This window comes from Lithobates pipiens, unplaced genomic scaffold, assembly GCF_037356315.1.
Source record: "Lithobates pipiens isolate NorthernLeopardFrog02 unplaced genomic scaffold, aLitPip1_a1.2 Scaffold_16, whole genome shotgun sequence".
In the NCBI taxonomy this organism is placed as follows: domain Eukaryota; kingdom Metazoa; phylum Chordata; class Amphibia; order Anura; family Ranidae; genus Lithobates; species Lithobates pipiens.
In genome coordinates, this window is record NW_027507748.1 from 404568919 (window position 1) to 404590398 (window position 21480).

General features: G+C 42.4%; 1 protein-coding gene across 2 annotated transcripts in view; it reads left to right on the forward strand.

Annotated features, from left to right (window-relative positions):
• The window catches only part of CLIP2 (CAP-Gly domain containing linker protein 2), a 208411-nt gene that overhangs the window by 92569 nt on the left and 94362 nt on the right, over positions 1–21480 (forward strand). For both annotated transcript variants that reach the window (XM_077482366.1, XM_077482367.1), the window contains exon 3: positions 7762–8300. In XM_077482366.1, the coding sequence (XP_077338492.1) occupies positions 7762–8300 (539 nt within the window). The remainder of the gene's footprint in view (positions 1–7761; positions 8301–21480) is intronic.

Consider the following 21480-nt stretch of genomic DNA (forward strand, 5'->3'; position numbering starts at 1 on the left):
ATCGGAGCACAGGCCGTCTTTTCTACTCTCCAAGCCTCCTGTCAGGGACCGGCTGTGGCCGTTTGTCGTTAGCCGGTCTCCTGTAATTGTACCTCAGTTACTGTTCCTGTCTGCATATGCCTCATGATGGTTACTGTTTATTGTTTTTTTATTTGACATGTCTTAATAAAAATATTTTCAACACTAAATATTTCAGTTCTTTAGGAACTCTTGCCGGGCCTCATGTTATGGTTTACCCTAAGGCCTACTTATTTTTTATTTTTTTGCTTCTTACACTTATGTTTGGCAGGAAACGTGTGCCTGGCACATCATAAATTATGATGTTTCTCCCCACCGGTGCCCATATCTATTACAAGGTGCTAGCTAGCAACACACATAATGTGCAGTCGTTTTTTGCAGTCATTTTATAGCTTTAGAAGGATTGAACATAACAACAGAAGTCTAAGTTAATGGCCTTTTTTCTCATCAAAATTTCTCTCTATATATAAGTCTATGGGATGAAAATAGCTGTAGGATAAATGCACCTATCAATACATTAAGTAGCATTTGCCTGTTGACACTGGCCCAAAGCCCAATATTACAGGTCTAAATGGATCCCTAGTGTAGAGAGATATGAGGAAACTTGGTGGAAAAGGTCTCCTTTACATATTTTTCCCTTCCTTATTGGGCCCTTGTCAGTGCCTATTGGAAATTTGATCCTGCATACCTGTATTGCCTTACTAACTATTTGCATACAAAGCTTGTTCATTTTAGATATGATATCCTTTGAAAACACTTTTTCAATGTTATCAGTACACTCAAAACACTTTGAAACCATGTTAAACACATTTGTTCATTTATCATATTTGTTAGTTCAACACAGGAGCTGTTGCTCTTGCAACTAAAGACATAGAAGCAGAGGGTGTCTTCTAGCTAGAATAGTGCAATCCCAGCAGGCCTCTCCAGCTATCGGGGCTCTCTGTAATCAGGAAGGGTGGGTGGTGAACTCCCATGACAGTATTATGAGAGAGTTGGTAGCCTTCTACTCAGACTTATAGGAGGAGGAGTCCCATCACTCTAGCAGAGGAGCAGAGCTCCGCCACACAAGCGGTAAGTGCCACTGTACCGGCCATGGGCGGGTTAGTGAAGTGACAGCCGAGCCAGGGGATGTGCCTGGCTGCATTTGATTGGCACAAGTGGCTGCATATACTGGGCACAAGTGGCTGCATATGATGTGCACAGGTGGCTGCATATGATGGGCACAAGTGGCTGCATTTGATGGGCACAAATGGCTGCATATTAATGGCACAAATGGCTGCATATGATGGGCACAAGTGGCTGCATTTTATTGGCACAAGTGGCTGCATATATTGGCTACAAGTGACTGCATATGATGGGCACAAGTGACTGCATTTGATTGGCACAAGTGGCTGCATATGATGGGCACAAGTGGCTGCATATACTGGGCACAGTGAGGCTGCAATTGATGGGGGAGGGGGGGGTTCAGTATTTTTCAGTTTGTTTGCACCCCCCCAAAAATTTTGAGCAACAGCCTCCACTGTAATACAATACAATGTCAACATAATATTCAGGAAACTAGCATTTGTAAAATAGAGTTCAGCAAAGGCTTTCTTCTTATTTTCCCGGAGCTCACTTTTGGGAATGTTGGATGCCTGTGCCCCCCTCTGCACACAGGAGTTCCATTTCCTGACCCCTACTTCACTACTGTGTCCTGTAGTAATGTAGAAGTCCTCAGATGGAATCACAGGGTGCAGCAGGGGATTAGGCATTCAACACACCTGTGAGTAGTTCTGATGTGGAGGTCTCCTGGATAGGGTGGCAATGCAGTTGACTGCTGTCCATGATGCTTTTTTATTTGCACTATTGATTACAAGTTTAAGTTTTTGCATCCTTACCCCCTTCTAAGGTCCAAGCATTACAAATACGTCAAGTATTTTGGCTAAAACCTTTGTGTATTAGTACAATTTTTGGTAGATGCTGAAGATTCAAACCTCCCTGACAGCAGACCGAAGACTTAGAGTCTACCAAGACCCATCCTGGGCAAGGCAGTGGGTGTAAGATTGTGCACCAGCAAACATTCCTCTGACCCTGAACTGTGATCTCTACTGTATTGTATTCTTTACATTTCAGGGCTTACAGAACCTTACAGTTATGGCAACACGATGCAATATCAAATAAAATCCATATAATCCATCTTTATTAAGTTTCCAACAAGACAAAATGAGAATCCATCACACAGCAAGTATAAATAAAATTGCTCTACACCTTGGATGTGCTGTTTTATACAAATTAACATGTGCTTGTGCAAAAAGTAAATACAGGAATGCTGCAGCCATATGTATACTAAGTGTAACATAAGTATTCTAAAAAAAACTTTAAATAAACTGCACATATCACAAAACTCTCTATGTGCAATTCAAATAAATCTTACATAAAATATACTACAAAATTATTTTGTGAACAATGAAAAGTCACACTCTTCAAAATGTACCTTCAGTGTAATGAAAAGCCCCAATATTCAAAATACAACTTCAGTTAAAGTGACAGTGCTTCTGTGATATACTCCTATGATATAGTAAACTGTCAGTGCTCCTTACGGACGTGACAAGGTGCTCAATACCACAGTGCTTTATTGTGCCGCACGTGGATTCACTCTCTGACTAACTATCTCTAGTATGGTCAAAAGCACTTGTGGGGCAGCCCTGATAGATCTGTGCTGCTTGTGTTCCACCAAATGCTTGTCTACTATACTCCACCATAATACTCAAAAGGAAGAATATTGGAGCGAGGGGCAGCCATCATTCCCTGATACACACAAGGCTGTATGTACCAGCTGCTGAGTTATAGGGAACAGTGGAAAGTGAGTGTAATTCTGTATGCCTCAGTATTTTCATAAACTTACCACAATGGTTTTATGCAATGAGCCCCTTTCCCTGTCATCCTTCCTTTTGAGTACTATGGACGAGTATAGTAGACAAGCATTTGGTGGAACACAAGCAGCACAGATCTGTTAGGGGATTGCTCTGCAAGCACATTTGACCATACTAGAGATAGTTGGTCAGATAGATATGGTTAGTCTAAATCCAGGTGGGGCACAATAAAGCACTGTGGATTGGAGCACTTTTTTTATGTCCAAAAGGGGCACTGGCAGTTTAATAGAAGCAAGGTCACTTTAACTGAATTTGTATTTTGAAGACTGGGACTTTAATTATATTGAAGTTGCATTTTGAAGAGTGGGACTTTTTATTGTTTACAAAGTAATTTATTAATGTATTATATTTTATGTAAGATTTATTTGAATTACACAGAGTTTTGTGATATGCTCAGTTTATTTAAAGGTTAATTGAATGTTTGTGTTTCATTACACAGCAAGTTTGACATGTTTCAGCCCTTTAATGGGCCTTAGTCATAAGAACTAATGCCCATTAAAGGGATGAAACGCATCAGCCTTGCTGTGTAATGGATTCCCCTTTTGTCTTTTTGGACAATAGTAAAGATTCTTTGGATTTTACGTGATATTGTATCGTGTTGCTGGACTTTCATCCTTCTACGTAATTGGACAGTATGTAAAGTAGTAGTCCTGGAACAAGGCAATTCTCTTTATCCTAATATATGTATCTTTTATTGAGATCACATTGTTTCAATTTGCAGAACCTTAGATGTTCACAAAGGGACAGGTGTGTCACAATGTCTTCCTAATGCTTCCTCATACCAGGAATTTCCACAATCTTACCTCTTACATGATTACCATATGGATATTTCACATTCCTAGTAATTGATTATAAATTAAATGTAAATCATTTCATCTACTTACATGTATTTATTATTTTTAATTTTTAATTGACATGCTTCATGTAAAGTCCCACTTGCCCTCCTTTTTTTATACAATTTACCCGAGATGGAAGCATGCCATTGTTACTTGGTACTGCGGCAGGTCACTTCTCGTAAATCCACATTCCTAGTAATGTTTTATGGAGCAAAGGGAATGATCAATGTCTTGTCTCAATAAGATATTCAAAAATATCGGACAATCGTGAAGTATAAAAATATTCCTAGATAGCATTTTCTTTTAATTTCAGTATACCATCATTTTTTTTTCTCTGTTACATGTTCCTACACACCGAATAAAATGTGTCTTTCAAGGAAACCTTTTATATTCCATATATTTGAATGAATTTCTTTTAGTTCCCATGGCAACACTGCCACAAAAGCTGCTGGTAGCCTAGTACAATTTGTAAAACATTTCTCTGTCTCTTTTATAGATTTCAAAGGTGTTCTCTTATATGCTGAAACACATAGTATGAACATATGATCTCATTGTAGATCAGTCTTAAAGGAAATATATGATCAACAACCATTTTTATGCTAGAAAGCAGCTAGCATGGCCGCTCTGGTTACAACGTGTCCCAAACTCTGCTTTCTGTCTCAGTAAAGGGAGAACAAAGGCTCCTTAAAAGCCTTTCAGACCTGGTACGCCTCTTGAGAAAAACAGCTGCCTTCAATTTTTTTTTTTTTTTTTGTAAGTTTAGTTATGAAGAAAAAATCAAAGGCTGAATTATGGAAGTCAAGATACTAAATATAGAAATCAATTACCAGTTAAAGATTTTAGATGTTTTATATTTTAACCATTTTAAAATTGTGCTCACTTGAGAAACCTGTAACAAAATAAATACCAAAAGTACTTTAAATAAATATATATAGTACTGTGCAAAAGTTTTAGACAGGTGTGAAAAAATGCTGTAAATTAGGAATGCTTTCAAAAATATATATTTAAATTGTTCATCTTGATCAATTTACAAAATGCAAAGTGAATAACAATCAAAATCAAAATCAATATTTGGTTTGACTATCCTTTGACTTCAAACCAGCATCAATTGTCAATTGTACACAGTCAGGCATTTTGTAGGATTAGAGTCAGGACTATGATTAACCAATTATATCAAGCAGGTGCTAATGATCATCAACTTAATATGTAGTTTGAAACACTGTCATTAAAGGAAACAGTTGTTTAGGAGGCTTAAAACTGGGTGAGGAACAGCCAAACTCTGCTACTATGGTGAGGTTGTGTAAGACAGTTTCATGTCACAGGTCATACACCATTGCAAGACTGAGCACAGCCAGAAGACACAAGGTACTTACACTGCATCAGCAAGGTCTCTCCCAGGTAAAGACTGGAGTTTCAAGATGGGCTGCTCAAGCTCTTTTAAAGAAGCACAAAGAAACAGGCAACGTTGAGAACCATATATGCAGTGGTCAGCCAAGGAAACATAATGCAGCAGATGAAAGACACATCATGCTTGCTTCCCTTCAACTTTGGAACATGTCTAGCATCAGCACAGAACTGGGGGGAACCAGTGGGATACATCCAAAGCTCTGAAAAGTCTCTAAGTTCCAGGACCCAGACCAGAGCTTTTTAAAATCTAAGAAAACAAAAAATGTGTTTTCTCCATAACAATAGAAATTCAGGGATTCCTCACAATGTGTAGATAAGATACCTAGGTGATGGCATATATATATTGCTTACAACCCTGCCAGCCAGTGTCATCTTGACAAGGAAATGTGCTATAAACATTAAATACTGAGTGTGCTTATGGCACGGGAGTCACAGAGTAGCACAGCAAATACTTTTTTCCTTTTTTCCACTGGAGTCGCACACTGACTCTAAAAGAGAGACACCAAGTAGTCTGAGGGGAGTTGGACAGAGGGGCCATGTGTGTACATTTCATCTTGATTTATAGAGCTTTTTGTCTGCTTCTCAACCAGTGACCCTACTGTACATATATTGTCACTGGGATGCGGTTATACCAGGATCATGGCTGCAGCTATAGCCATGATCTTTGTTCTGTTATTTACAGCCAGCAATAGGCTTTCATGTAAAAGTGATACGAGCTGCTTTACAGCTGCCCAAAATTTAACAGAGCTCGGAAGGGCCCCCACCCCCTCTCCCACCACCTTCATCCGCAGTTCCCAGGCTCTTTCATTCCAATGGGAGCCCAAAACTGCTGGTCGGCTGCTTAAAGAGGTGGTGGAAGAACATCCGACCCCCCCCCCCCAATCCCCATCTCTTCTTTGACAGATGAAGCCCAAAGCAATGAGGATTTTGTCACTTATGGTTTCATTGCTCTATTTCCCTGGCTGGTATGTCAGGGAAACAACTGATCAAACAGATCTTTGTTTGACTGGCTGTCTTGAAATACAGGGGAGGGCTCAGGGTTCTAATAGAGCCCTGATCTCTCCATAAAGTTTACCTGTCACTTCCCAAAGCTATCACAAGGAATGTGCACACTTTGTGATAGCAATAAAGTTGAATGAAAAAATTTAAATAAAATACATTTGAAAAAAAGTTTAAAGCACCCCTGTCCTGCCCATGCCCCATATGGAGAGTAAGTTCAGTGTTAGGAAAGCGAATGTTCATTCGCTCTTCTAACACACCTGGGTGAACACCTTTTTTTACTTTTTTTGACGCCTATTAGAGCCTATGGCTCTAATCAGGTGCTTCAAAAACACCCACTGCCACTGTAATTCAGGCACCCGAAAAGCTGGGTACCTGAACAAGTGGTGTCAGCGGTGGTCGTGCACAGATTCATGCAATGCATGAATCTATCTATTGGTGATAGAGGAGGTGGCTGGAGAGAGGGGGCGGTGCCCGTGCGCCCTTATGGACGCACCGCACTACTGACAGGGTACTTTAAAGCTGAAATCTGAGCTAAACAAATTTTGCCTAAATAATAAAATTTTCACTACTTTTCCAAGGTAATATCTGGGCTTGCATTGACATTTGTTGCACACAAATTGAATTTATTTCCTTTGTGGCTACTGACAAATATATTTCAATTACATTTTTTGTGCACAAAGTTCAACTTGAAGGCCTCATGTATTCTGGACGTTTTTTTGACGTTTTTACAGCAGCTGTTTTTGGCTGTAGACGTTTTTTCTACAGTCATTAAACTCTCCATTATGTTATCCTATGTGTCCATGCACACATGCTGTTATCAGCAGTTTTGGGCCGTCACGTTTTTGAGCAGTAAAAAACCCCCCAAAACGAATGGGTTCTAAAAGACGTTTTTCAGCTGCAAAAACGCTCTAACACTGATAAATGCTGATAAACGTCGATAAAGGCTCAAAAACTTTGCTCAACATTTTTGATCCATTAAAAAAAAAAAACCCAGGTAAATCGCTAACACAAAAAAAAACCCGCTAAAAAACACTAATAAACGCTAAAAACGCTATTGCAGAAACGTTGAGAAAAGTTGAAAAACTCACTGCAAAGCTACTGGTGTTTTTATAACGTTATTTTAACTTCCAGTGTGCATGAGGCCTAAGGATAGCAAAATAATGATTAAAGTTTATAGGTTTGAGTGACAATACTGCATTTGCACAGGAAACGTGAAGATGGCATTGTATGTCCTAAGGCTCCTTTCACATGGGGCGGACTCCACCAGGAGTCTGCCTGCTCAGCAGGGAATCTGTCCGCTGATCCCCACTGAGCAGGTGGATGGTTTGTCTGCTGTCCTCTATAGGCGATCGGATATAAATGGCTGCCTGTCTATTTATACCCTAAGGCCACCCAATCCTATCTGCTAGACAGATGGGGAACAAATACCCATCCTTTTTTTTTTTAGAGAACAGGATCGAATGCTGACAAGATCTTTGGCAGAATCATTGGATCATTTTGGTGGCGAATAGGGAATGAGTAATTATAATTAAAAATAAATATCACGTAAAATTAGAATATTTAATGTTGACCTTGTGTCTTTACAGGCTCCCCTCTTCACAAACAAGGTTCTACTTCATCTGTTGGTGCAGAAAAAACTGGATCAAAAATCACTGAAGTGGGCGATGAGTTCCTAGGAGATTATGTGGTTGGTGAACGTGTGTGGGTCAATGGAGTTAAGCCTGGAGTAGTACAGTATTTAGGAGAAACCCAGTTTGCCCCAGGCCAGTGGGCAGGTGTGGTTCTTGATGACCCAGTAGGAAAGAATGATGGATCTGTAGGTGGAGTGCGTTACTTTGAGTGTCAAGCACTGCAAGGAATATTTACAAGACCATCCAAATTGACTCGCCAGCTTGTGGCAGACGGTACAGGAAGTGATTCACATTCAGTGGAATCACTGACAACGCAAAATTTGTCTTTGCATTCTGGAACTGCCACACCACCTTTAACCACTCGAATTGTGCCACTACGAGAAAGTGTGTTGAACAGCACTATCAAAACAGGAAATGAGTCTGGATCAAACCTTTCCGACAGTGGGTCAGTGAAAAAGGGGGACAAGGATCTACGGCTTGGCGACCGTGTTCTGGTGAGTCTGTCAGACAGGTTCCTTGGAACATTGATAATCTACGCTTGTATATATGCCTGTGATTTACAATGAATGGTATTTACTGTGGTATTATTTCTTTTATTCTTCCAGTCAGCCAAAGTTTTATTTTTTTAACAGCTTTATGGAAGTTGCATGTGAGTTCCATAATGAAGCTTGCAAGGTATAAAGGGAGACACTAAGGTTGATTTGCTAAGGTAGTAAATGTCCACTCAGCTGAATGAATGAGCTGAATGAATGAATGGGATGAAGATGTGATCACCTAACTTCTTCAATCATGTACTAGCAAAAATATATATGTTTTCTTTAGACATGATTGGATATTTAAATTAGACACAGTCTCAACTTATTTTATAGCATTCTCTTTGCTGAGTGAGCAACTATTACTCATTTATTAAATGCTCCCGAGGCCACTCTACCTGTTCAGTGATAGACAAATGTAATTTGGAAGCCATCTTTTGGGTCATTCTATCTATCTATCTGTATAGCCAACCTTTATTTTAAAACGTGGTCAATAAATACATGGCAACAATGTATTTGGCCATGGTTTGGCCTTAGAAGTAAACATGGATAAGGTAAGACGGGTTACTAATTGCTCCATGTTGTCTCAGGACCAGGAAGTGTCTGAGCATGTTCTGAAAAGGATTGGAGCAGTATTATGTTACTGTAGCACACTGGCTTCTGGAATGCAGTTTTGTGTAGGGGATTTGTGCTGCTTATCTTGTGACAATACCCTCTGTGAAGAAAAAAGATTCCAAGATCTGCAGGATCAAATGTTTGAGGTCACCACATCCAAAGAATGTAGGAAAAACATGAGACCCCCTTGATGGGTGGGACTTTGAAAGTGACCAAAAACAATACTTGTATCATATAAAACAGAAGTGTATTACAATATGATCTATTCAATAAAAAGACTTAAGTCATAAAAGACAAAAGTATACATTGACATTTGTATGGATTATGATACATATACAGACACGTCTAGGCTTATTGGATGAACCCGACATCTCTGGCTTTATGCCCTTCTTCAGGGGTATTTTAACATACAAAACCAGGTGTCGAAAAATATCAGTAAACCATACAGTATGGGAACTTAAAACGTCCCATATGTTAGAGAAAATAAATGAGTAAAGGCCGCTCCCATATGGCACAAAGATCTACAAAGAACTCTCAGGGAAGGTCCAGAGAAGGCCTCCAGCAAAAGATCGGATGATCTAAGTGGAAAGCATATGAAGGCCTATCACCCAAAACAAGAGACATATCCAATGTTTGCAATCCCAGACTTGGCAGGAGAATTTAATTAGGTATCCAGCCCAGGGAGTATACCTCTGTTTCGTTGCACGTCGAGTATGCCGATAATCAGGGCCTTCTTAGCTGTGTCTGTATATGTATCATAATCCATACAAATGTTAATGTATACTTTTGTCTTTCATGATTTAAGTCTTTTTATTGAATAGATCATTTTGTAATAAACTTCTGTTTTATATGCTACAAGTATTGTTTTTGGTCACTTTCAAGGGGGTCTCATGTTTTTCCTATACCCTCTGTGAAAGACATTCCTGAAGGATACGCTATCATAACTCCCTTCCATAATTACAGTGTACTGCTAGTAAACATTGAAATATGCTTTCACCATATAAATACATGAGCTGTATATTTTCTTTGTTGGAATTATCATTTAAAGTACAGAGATTACAAATGAATATTAAACATACATTAATATGTACACTGCCCATCTTCTTTTGTACTGTGTAGGTAAAAAATAAAGTAGGGGAGCAGCCATTGCTAGCCACCCTCTGAAAATGCTAGTTACGGGTATTGTCTGACTTCAAGGAAACATGCAAGCTATTTGGCTGTTCCGGGCCCATGTACTTTGAGACATTCATTTGAACAAGCATGCACATGAGGAAAGTCAGAATAAAGAAGGAAATCCTCCTACATTTTCTTGGTCTAAAACACGGGCTTGAAAAGCACATTAGCTATTGGATCAGCATCACAATGGAATACAGCAGTGACTGTGGCCATCTTAATTAACTAAGGGTTTTCATTCTAAGGGGTTGATTTACTAAAGGCAAATAGACTGTGTACTTTTGCAAAGTGCAGTTGCACTCTGCAAGTGCAATTGCTCCAGAGCTTAGTAAATGAGGTGAAGCTTCCCTTTGCAAAGAATACCCAATCACATGCAAGGAAATTTCAAAAACAGCATTTTTGCCTACACATGATTGGATGATGGAAGTCAGCAAAACCTTTGCTCATTTACTAAGCTCTGGAGCAATTGCACGTGCAGAGTACAACTGCAATTTGCAAAGTGCACAGTCTATTTGCCTTTAGTAAATCAACCTTTAAGTCTGCTTTCCGGACTTAAAATGACCATGCAATAAATGATAGCTAATTAAACTCTTTCTGTATATATTTTTTGAGGCCAGAGACTCAGAAACTGTTGAAGTCAAAGCAGCTGCATAACAGCTAGTCAACTAGCATTTTCAGTAGGAGAGGTCATTAGTGGTAGGTTACTTTTAAAGTGGTTGTAAAGGCAGAAGGTTTTTTTTGTTGTAATTCATTCTATGCATTAAGATAAAAAACCTTCTGTGTTCAACATCCTCCTCAGCCCCCCCCCTAATACTTACCTGAGGCCCATCTAGATCCAGCAATGTTGCACAAGAGACTCAGCTGTCTGGGACTCCCCTCCTCATTGGCTGAAACAGCAGTGCAGTGCCATTGGCAGTGAGCCAATGAGGAGAGAAATGGGGTGGGGCCGGGCCTGTGTTTGAATGGAAACACAGAGCAGTGGCTCGGCTCAGGTGCCCCCATAGGAAGCTGCTTGCTGTGGGGGTACTCAACAGGAGAAAGAGGCACCACAAAGGGACCCAAGAAGAGGAGGATCTGGGCTGCTCTCTGCAAATTGAGAGCAGATAAATATAACATGTTTGTTATTTTTAATGAAAATAAAAATGAGACTTTAGTATCACTTTAACTTGACATATTGGTATAGATTTACTTCTGCTGACATGTTTTGCAGTGTGAGGAAATGTTTACAACATCAGTGTTTTATGAAGCTTAAGTAGGGTACACACAATAAGAAAATCAGAAGAAAAATTCCATACGGGGTATGATCATTTGATTTTCAAATAGTGTGTACACAACTTTCAACATTTGGTTTAGACTTTCAAAAAGAAAATTTCCGAAGGGACAAACTGCAACTTTTTTCTCGTACATGAACAGAACCAACAATTTTCATTTAGGCTGGGTTCACACCGCTGCGGGGGGGAGAACCGGATGTGATTCGCACAGCAAATCACATCCGATCTCCGTAGCGCTGCGAGTTCAGCCATACAGATAGTATGGCTGAACTCGCAGCGGTCCCGCAGCAAACTCGCACGGGACCCTTTTTTGGGTCCGCAACGGAATCGGATCGCATGGGGGTTCACACCATGCGATCCGATTCCTGTGCGAGTCGGCAGATCGCACTGCGATATGCCGACGGATCTGGGGGTGTCATTAACATAACATTGACACCCCCAGCCGTCCGCATAGGGCAGTGTGAACTGCCGGCGGGAGTAATGCGATGCGGGAAAACGCCGCGGATTCGCGGCGTTCCCGCATCGCAGCAATGTGAACCTAGCCTTAATGTGTATTGTTTTCATATGGTTTTCATACAAGAAAAATTAGTTACAAAATAGTACGCATGATCAGAAACACTAAACAAACGAAACAAAAAAAAAAGCCTTTGTCATACAATAATTAAATTAGTTCCATCCTCGGTTTCGACTTGCTGTGAAGCAATGAGAAAAAGCAGATGATCATTCGCTTGATTTTCTTATAGTGTGTGTATCCAGCTTTACTTGCCGGTACATTTATAGGGTAGCACAGGCATGCAATGGAGATATTTACAGTCATGTCTATCTTGATATTAGACTCAATTACAGAAATACTGGTAAAGCCTAGGGCTGACCATACATTATACAATTTTCTTAATTCAATTTCCTTTAGATTTACCTTCAACGAGGGCCTGCCGGATTGCATACAAATTTAAAGTGTTTAGGTTTGACCTCATATTACATGGTTTTGGTAAATCTAAAGGGAAGTTGTACAAGAAAGTTGTACAATTCATGGCCAGCCATAGTCCCCCCATTTTTTTGTAGGTTTGAATAGAGTTAGGAGATTTTCTTGTGAATGTGACATTGGTATAAGAAATGGATCACTGGGATAGAAAGGCATGGAGAGCAATAATAACATTGTCCTGTGTTTTAAGCTTGAGCTTAAGTCTAAGTAGTGTTACTACACAAAATATTTTACCAGTGGACCTACCAATAAGGTATCTTTCAGAATTACCTAATTACATGATGTTTTATTTCCACCTAGCAGTCCCGTTCCTGGGTAGCTACATTACGCCTTACAGTTATGTATGGGGGAGCAATGGTTAACACCCTTGGCCAGTGATGGCAAAACTTTTTGAGCCAGAGTGCCCAAACTGCAACACAAAATGAACTTATTTATTTCAAAGTGCCAACATCCATCTCCATGTAGCACATCTCCATTCAGAACACCTCCATGCAGCACACTGCCATGCAGAACATCTCTATGCAGCCCATTGCCACGAAGAACATCTCCATGCAGAACATCTCCATGCAGCACACTGCCATGCAGAACACCTCAATATAGCCCATTGCCATAAAGAACATCTCCATGCAGAACATTGCCATGTAGAACATCACACATCTGCTCCCCCCTCTTCATCTCACCACCCTCCCCCCGCCCCTGCTGTGGTATGGTAGTGGTGCCACAAGCAATCATTATAGTGTAATTGCCAGCTACAGTAACAAAGATATTTTTTGAAGTTTCCCTGTAACAGAGACTTCTTAGAATTCCTGGGAGAAGTGTGTATTGTCACATCCTGTCATGCTCGGTCTGCCCACACATACCTCTCTTTCTATCCCCATAGCAAAAAACACGGTCACGTGGCGTGGCTTATCACTGGCAGCTCTGGCCTCATCTCTGGGATTTCCCCCCAATGGAATGAAGCAGGTGCACTCAGGCAACCCCCGGGCAAACACCCACTTCTCCTCCCGTGCCAGTCGATTGGCTGTTCATTCCTTAGCAGAGGGAGGTGATTGGCCACCCTTCTTGCTGGTCAGTGAGGTGGTCCTGCAGCACTTTCTCCAAAGATTTGAGTCAAACTGCTGTGTGTAATCCAGAGAAGGCAGGGGGGTGTGGGGACACTGGGCGCTTTGTCCTCCTAGTGAAGTGTGAGGAGCCTTTGTGTGCCCGAAGATGCTCAGTAGACTATAGCTCACGTGCCCACAGAGAGGGCTCTGAATGCCATAGGTTTGCCATCACTGCCCTAGGCTAATTTTTTGGACAAACATATCTACATCTGTTCATCTCCATTTCACGGAGGGCAGGACAATTGGTAGTATACAGAATATAGCTAGGAAAGGAAATGTGCAGCTTACAGGAAGTGACAAAGATGCTACATTTCTAGCAAGAGCAACGGGCATTTTCTGTATTTGCTGAAAATGTTTTTGCTTGAAAAATAAAACCAGTGCGGCCACCACATTTAAGGACTGTAAGCTACAATGTATTACATTTTTGTTCTTGGATCTAGTTATTCTTTAATACAGAATAATATGATGGGTTTTACTGTACTGAATTGTGATGGATCCGTTAAGCTTCATTGGTCTTCTTTAAACCATTTAAAAGCTGAATTGCAGCAATTCTAAAGATGGCAAAGCCAGTTATGTCATTATTTCCATAATGATATTGCCAACATAACCTTATTAATGGAATAAAATGAGCTTTGAGTTTTAAGCTGCTTGAAGAGGGACCCGAGTACTAAACTCAAAATGTTCAAAGCTGGTCTTTGCTACAATAGGCAGCTTTTAGTGTCATGGCAGTTCACTTAGGTAATATCTCTTTGCTCACATGTGACAAAAGTTCAGAAAAATACTGGCAGTTCTAGTATAAAAACATTTAGCATGTTATTTAAAAGGATCAATCCACTCAAAATGTATTTTGTTAGATGCTTGAGGGTTAAAACGCTTGAATAGTGAGATAGCAGGTAAGTTCCCAGATCTGCACAGTGGTGACTATTAGGCCCCTTTCAAACGGAGGCACTTCTAAACTGCCAGTAAAAAACTGAGCGCTTTTGAAGAGCTTTTCAGGCACTTTTGAAGAGCTTTCCATTAATTTCAAAGGAGATTGGTGTTTTTTTTCACCGCCCTGCCAGCGCACTGCCCAAGTGTAGAAGCATTTATTGATTTTAATGGAAATAGTTTTTCTGGAGCTTTTTAGGTGCTTTTTTTAGCGTGAACGTGCCTGAAAAGCACCTCAATGTGAAAGAGGTCTTATGGGATGGACAGGACTGGACATACCATTGTGCAGACTGTGTAGCAGCACAAGGACCCACTGGGAATAATTTATACTGTGAGTCAGGTGGTTACTGGGACCTTGCATACCAAGCTCCTGGTTTGTAATATCCAAGTGCTATCGGGAAACAAGTAGCTCCTTCAATTTCCTGTTTTCTATTTGAATGGCTCTAGGCTTGCAAAATGCTTCTTTCTTTATCTTTGATACTTAAAGCGTTTGTTAACCCAAAAAAAAAAAATAAAAAAATAAAAAAAAACAAGCAGATTACACAGCACAGTGCTATATAATCTGACCCCCTCTGAAATGTAAAAAAAACCCCCTAAACCTACCACTTACTGTATGGCCTCTCTAAACAGACCACAATAACCAGGCCAGCTCTGCCCTGATCACCGTGGTCAAAGTGCCTCCCTCTGTGATAGGGTGCCTACTCTCTGCTCTCCTTTCTTTCCCCTCAACCCCTCCTTCCTCCCTGTCAGCGCCCTCTCTGTCTGTCTCTGGCCCATTCCTGCACCCCGCCGCTGATATTTTTATATTAACCACTTGCCGACCGCCGCACGACGATGTACGTCCTATTTTTGAAGAGGGATATCTCGGTAACGGCAGCAGCTGCTGCCACAACCGAAATATCCATCTCTTCAGGCGGCGGTCGGCTGTACGATAATGGTCTCTGCTACAGATTCGCTGCGAGATCACCGCTATCGGCAGCGGGAGAGGTGCCACCCCCCTCCCGCCACCCTCCCGCACCTTCCGCCGCTTACCGGAGCCGTCGGTAGCGGCGGAGGCGATCGGGTCCTTTCATCTGCTGGGCATAGAGACAAGTGAGGCTAAGATGGCCCCCACTCGTCTCTATACCATAGGAGGGTGGAAGTGACGTCAAAACGTCACTTCCGCCCATACCTCTTAAAGGTATATTTTTTTTAAATGTCAGATTTTCTTTTTCTTTTTATTTTTTTTTATTTTTTTTGTTGCATTTTAGCCCAAATATGAGATCTGAGGACTTTTTGACCCCAGATCTCATATTTAAGAGGACCTGTCATGCTTTTTTCTATTACAAGGGATGTTTACCACAGAAGACATTCATCAGAGCTGAAAAGTGGCTTTGAGTGATGAGACCAGCCTGAAGACAGCTCAAATTCAGTATTTACAGAGGGGCTGGCATAGACTTATATATATGCCTTAAAGAGGAAGTAAAAGCAAAAAAAATAAAAAATGAAAAACACACCCTGAGCTAGTTTTCATAGCATACTAGCTCATTATGAATAACTTACCTGAGAACGAAGCCCCCGAAGTGGTCCTCCGTCTTCCTCTTCGCCGCTGCCATGTATCCCAGAGCGACTTCCGGGTCTCGCTAGTCCGGCGCTGTGATTCGCCGGAGCCGCGATGACGTCACTCCCGTGCATGCACACGGGAGCCGACACTCGCAGCATATCACCGCGATCTGCAGCCTGCCCAATGCGTCTGTGCACCGCTGTCTACGGCGCATGCGCTGTAGACAGCGGTGGCTGTCTTTGGGTAAATATCTCCTAAACCGTATAGGTTTAGGGGATATTTCTTGGACCTACAGGTAAGCCTTAATCTAGGCTTACCTGTAGGTCAAAGTGGTTTGTAAGGGTTTACAACCACTTTAACAAACACTTTAACTTATACACTTAAAGGGTGACCATTTCCTAATCCCAGTTGCATATTTAAACCACGTGAGAGTTTATGACAGATTATATTTGTGCACAACTATTTTAAAGGATGAAGCACATGAAGGCCAAAAGTAGAACCAAAATATCGGATAAGCACCTTGATAATACTACATTTATTAAACCAGATATCGATGCGTTAATCAAAAACAGTGTCAAATACCACACTAATTTTATGTTGCCCTTTTTTACTTTTATAATAAAAAATATTATTTAAAAAAAAAAAGTTTTATTACTCTTTATTACGTACATTATTTATATCAGTGATCTTTAACTTGTGATCTGCTGGAAATTTTTCTGCTCATCAACTATCCTTATTGTTAGTGTATTTTATGTGTGGCCCAAGACAATTCCTCTCCTTCCAATGTCTCCCAGGAAGGTCAGAAGGTTGGACACTCTGATTTAGCTGAAAATTCTGTAAGAAAGTACAACTGGAGAACAGTTGGAACCACATTCATTTTGTTTTAACCCTAAACCACTGAAGGTCAAAGAGAAGGAGCGAAAGAGCAACTGTTTGACATAGTTCGCTTAAGCTGGGCTTAACAAAATACTCCAGTTCCCATGGCAGAAGAAAACGCTCATATAGAAAATTTTTATACACAGTTTAGGAGAGTTTAGCATTTTTCTGCCAGTAAGCGCCAGTCAGAAATGCCAACCAGAAGGTTTTTTCCTGCCTCTAAACACTGAGCTCAAAATATGCCTGTAATTGAACTAATGTGCATGGACACATAGGATAACATTGAGCTGCTTTTACAGGCAAAACACAAAATTCCTGTAGAAAAAGCCATTTTTAAGCTAACGTGCATGGAGCCTTAACCAGTTGCTGACCGCCGCACGCCGATGTACGTCGGCAGAATGGCACGGGCAGGCATAAGGGCTTACATGTACGTCCCTTGCCTCCCGCGGGTCGGGGGCCCGATCGGGCCCCCGCCCGGTGCCTGCGGCGGTCGGTTTTCGTCCGGGAGCGATCCGGGACGAGGGGGCGGCCATTCATTCATGGCCACCCCCTCGCGATCGCTCCCGACGAATAGAAATCCCCCGTGACATCACTTCCTCTCCTGTAATGTAAACACAGGAGAGGAAGTGATGTATTCTCTCCTCCGTGTCGGTATTTTTCGTTCCGACACGGAGGAGAGCGGATTGGTGAGTTGCACCAACACTCTACACACACAGTAGAACATGCCAGGCACACTCACACCCCCCCTTTACCCCCCGATCACCCCCCCAATTACCCCTGCCCCCCAGTCACAGTGACACCAATGTCATTTTTTTTTTTTTTTGCATTGGTGTCATTTGTGACTGTAATAACTGTTAGGGCAGTTAGAGTTAGCCCCCTTTAGTTCTAATGTACCCCCCTAACCCCCCCAATAAAGGTTTAACCCCGTGATCACCCCCCGTCGCCAGTGTCACTAAGGCTGGGTTCACATTGCAGCGGTTTATGAGAACGAATGTGATTCGCACCGCACTGCAGTGCAAATCACATCCGATCTCTGTGCGATTCGAGTTCAGCCATTCGCCGCACCCGCCGCACCCGCCACACCCGCCGCACCCGCCGCAAATTCGCACGGGACCCTTTTTTTGGCCCGTAGCAGAATCGGATCGCATGGATGTTCACACCATGCGATCCGAGTTTGCAGATCGCACTGTGATATGCGAACTGATCTGGGGGTGTCAGTAACATTTCACTGACACTCCCAGCAGTTCGCATAGGGCAGTGTGAACTGCCGCCAGGAGGCATGCGATGCGGGAACCCGCCGCGGATTCGCGGCGTTTCCGCATCGCTCCAGTGTGAACCCAGCCTAATAAGCGATCATTTTTCTGATCGCCGTATTAGTGTCACAGGTGACGCTAGTTAGGCAGGTAGGTATTTAGGTTCGCCGCAGCTTTTTATAGCGCCAGGGACCCCCATATACTACCGCATAAAGCCCCCTGATTGCCCCCTAGTTAACCCTTTCACCAGTGATCACCATATAACTGTTACAGGTGACGCTGGTTGGTTAGTTATTTTTTTATAGTTTCAGGGCACCCGCCATTTATTACCTAATAAAGGTTTAACCCCCTGATCAGCCGGCGGGTGTCATTTGTGACTAATAACTGTTAGGGCAGTTAGGGTTAGCCCCCTTTAGTTCTAAGGTACCCCCCTAACCCCCCCAATAAAGGTTTAACCCCGTGATCACCCCCCGTCGCCAGTGTCACTAAGGCTGGGTTCACATTGCAGCGGTTTATGAGAACGGATGTGATTCGCACCGCACTGCAGTGCAAATCACATCCGATCTCTGTGCGATTCGAGTTCAGCCATTCGCCGCACCCGCCGCACCCGCCACACCCGCCGCACCCGCCGCAAATTCGCACGGGACCCTTTTTTTGGCCCGCAGCAGAATCGGATCGCATGGGTGTTCACACCATGCGATCCGAGTTTGCAGATCGCACTGCGATATGCGAACTGACCTGGGGGTGTCAGTAACATTTCACTGACACTCCCAGCAGTTCGCATAGGGCAGTGTGAACTGCCGCCGGGAGGCATGCGATGCGGGAACCCGCCGCGCATTCGTGGCGTTCCCGCATCGCTCCAGTGTGAACCCAGCCTAATAAGCGATCGTTTTTCTGATCGCTGTATTAGTGTCACAGGTGACGCTAGTTAGGCAGGTAGGTATTTAGGTTCGCTGCAGCTTTTTATAGCGCCAGGGACCCCCATATACTACCGCATAAAGCCCCCTGATTGCCCCCTAGTTAACCCTTTCACCAGTGATCACCATATAACTGTTACAGGTGACGCTGGTTGGTTAGTTATTTTTTTATAGTTTCAGGGCACCCGCCATTTATTACCTAATAAAGGTTTAACCCCCTGATCAGCCGGCGGGTGTCATTTGTGACTAATAACTGTTAGGGCAGTTAGGGTTAGCCCCCTTTAGTTCTAAGGTACCCCCCTAACCCCCCCAATAAAGGTTTAACCCCGTGATCACCCCCCGTCGCCAGTGTCACTAAGGCTGGGTTCACATTGCAGCGGTTTATGAGAACGGATGTGATTCGCACCGCACTGCAGTGCAAATCACATCCGATCTCTGTGCGATTCGAGTTCAGCCATTCGCCGCACCCGCCGCACCCGCCACACCCGCCGCACCCGCCGCAAATTCGCACGGGACCCTTTTTTTGGCCCGCAGCAGAATCGGATCGCATGGGTGTTCACACCATGCGATCCGAGTTTGCAGATCGCACTGCGATATGCGAACTGACCTGGGGGTGTCAGTAACATTTCACTGACACTCCCAGCAGTTCGCATAGGGCAGTGTGAACTGCCGCCGGGAGGCATGCGATGCGGGAACCCGCCGCGCATTCGTGGCGTTCCCGCATCGCTCCAGTGTGAACCCAGCCTAATAAGCGATCGTTTTTCTGATCGCTGTATTAGTGTCACAGGTGACGCTAGTTAGGCAGGTAGGTATTTAGGTTCGCTGCAGCTTTTTATAGCGCCAGGGACCCCCATATACTACCGCATAAAGCCCCCTGATTGCCCCCTAGTTAACCCTTTCACCAGTGATCACCATATAACTGTTACAGGTGACGCTGGTTGGTTAGTTATTTTTTTATAGTTTCAGGGCACCCGCCATTTATTACCTAGTCTCACTAGTGTACCCCTAAATTTAGGGGTGTCTACTTTCCAAAATGGGGTCATTTGGGGGGGGTTTGTGCCATCTTGGCATTTTATGGCCTTCAAAACTGTAACGCCCTTAGAAAGCCTGAAGGCGGTGCTTGGTTTTCGGGGCCCCGTACGCGGCTAGGCTCCCAAAAAGTCCCACATATGTGGTATCCCCGTACTCAGGAGAAGCAGCAGAATTTATTTTGGGGTGTCATTTCACATATGCCCATGGCATGCGTGAGCAATATATCATTTAGTGACAACTTTGTGAAAAAAAAAAAAAAAAAAAAAGTTTGTAATTTTCCCACAACTTGTGGCAAAATATAAAATATTCCATGGACTCAACATGCCTCTCAGCAAATAGCTTGGGGTGTCTACTTTCTAAAATGGGGTCATTTGTGGGGGTTTTGTGCCATCTTGGCATTTTATGGCCTTCAAGACTGTAATAGGTAGTGAGAAGTGAACTCAAAAATTTACGCCCTTAGAAAGCCTGAAGGCGGTGCTTGGTTTTCGGGGCCCCGTACGCGGCTAGGCTCCCAAAAAGTCCCACATATGTGGTATCCCCGTACTCAAGAGAAGCAGCAGAATTTATTTTGGGGTGTCATTTCACATATGCCCATGGCATGCATGAGCAATATATCATTTAGTGACAACTTTGTGAAAAAAAAAAAAAAAAAAAAGTTTGTAATTTTCCCGCAACTTGTGACAAAATATAAAATATTCCATGAACTCAACATGCCTCTCAGCAAATAGCTTGGGGTGTCTACTTTCTAAAATGGGGTCATTTGTGGGGGTTTTGTGCCATCTTGGCATTTTATGGCCTTCAAAACTGTAATAGGTAGTGAGAAGTGAACTCAAAAATTTACGCCCTTAGAAAGCCTGAAGGCGGTGCTTGGTTTTCGGGGCCCCGTACGCGGGTAGGCTCCCAAAAAGTCCCACATATGTGGTATCCCCGTACTCAGGAGAAGCAGCAGAATTTATTTTGGGGTGTCATTTCACATACGCCCATAGCATGTGTGAGCAATATATCATTTAGTGACAACTTTGTGTAAAAAAAAAAAAAATTTTTTTTTTTGTATTATTCAATCGCTTGAGGCAAAAAAATAAAATATTCAATGGGCTCAACATGCCTCTTATCAATTTCCTTAGGGGGTCTACTTTCCAAAATGGGGTCATTTGGGGGGGTTTTGTACTGCCCTGCCATTTTAGCACCTCAAGAAATGAGATAGGCAGTCGTAAACTAAAAGCTGCGTAAATTCCAGAAAACGTACCTTAGTTTGTAGATGTGACAACTTTTGCGCAAACCAATAAATATACAATTATTGACTTTTTTTTTACCAAAGACATGTGGCTGAATACATTTTGGCCTAAATGTATGACTAAAATTGAGTTTATTGGATTTTTCTAATAACAAAAATTAGAAAATATCATTTTTTTTCAAAATTTGCGGTCTTTTTACGTTTATATCGCAAAA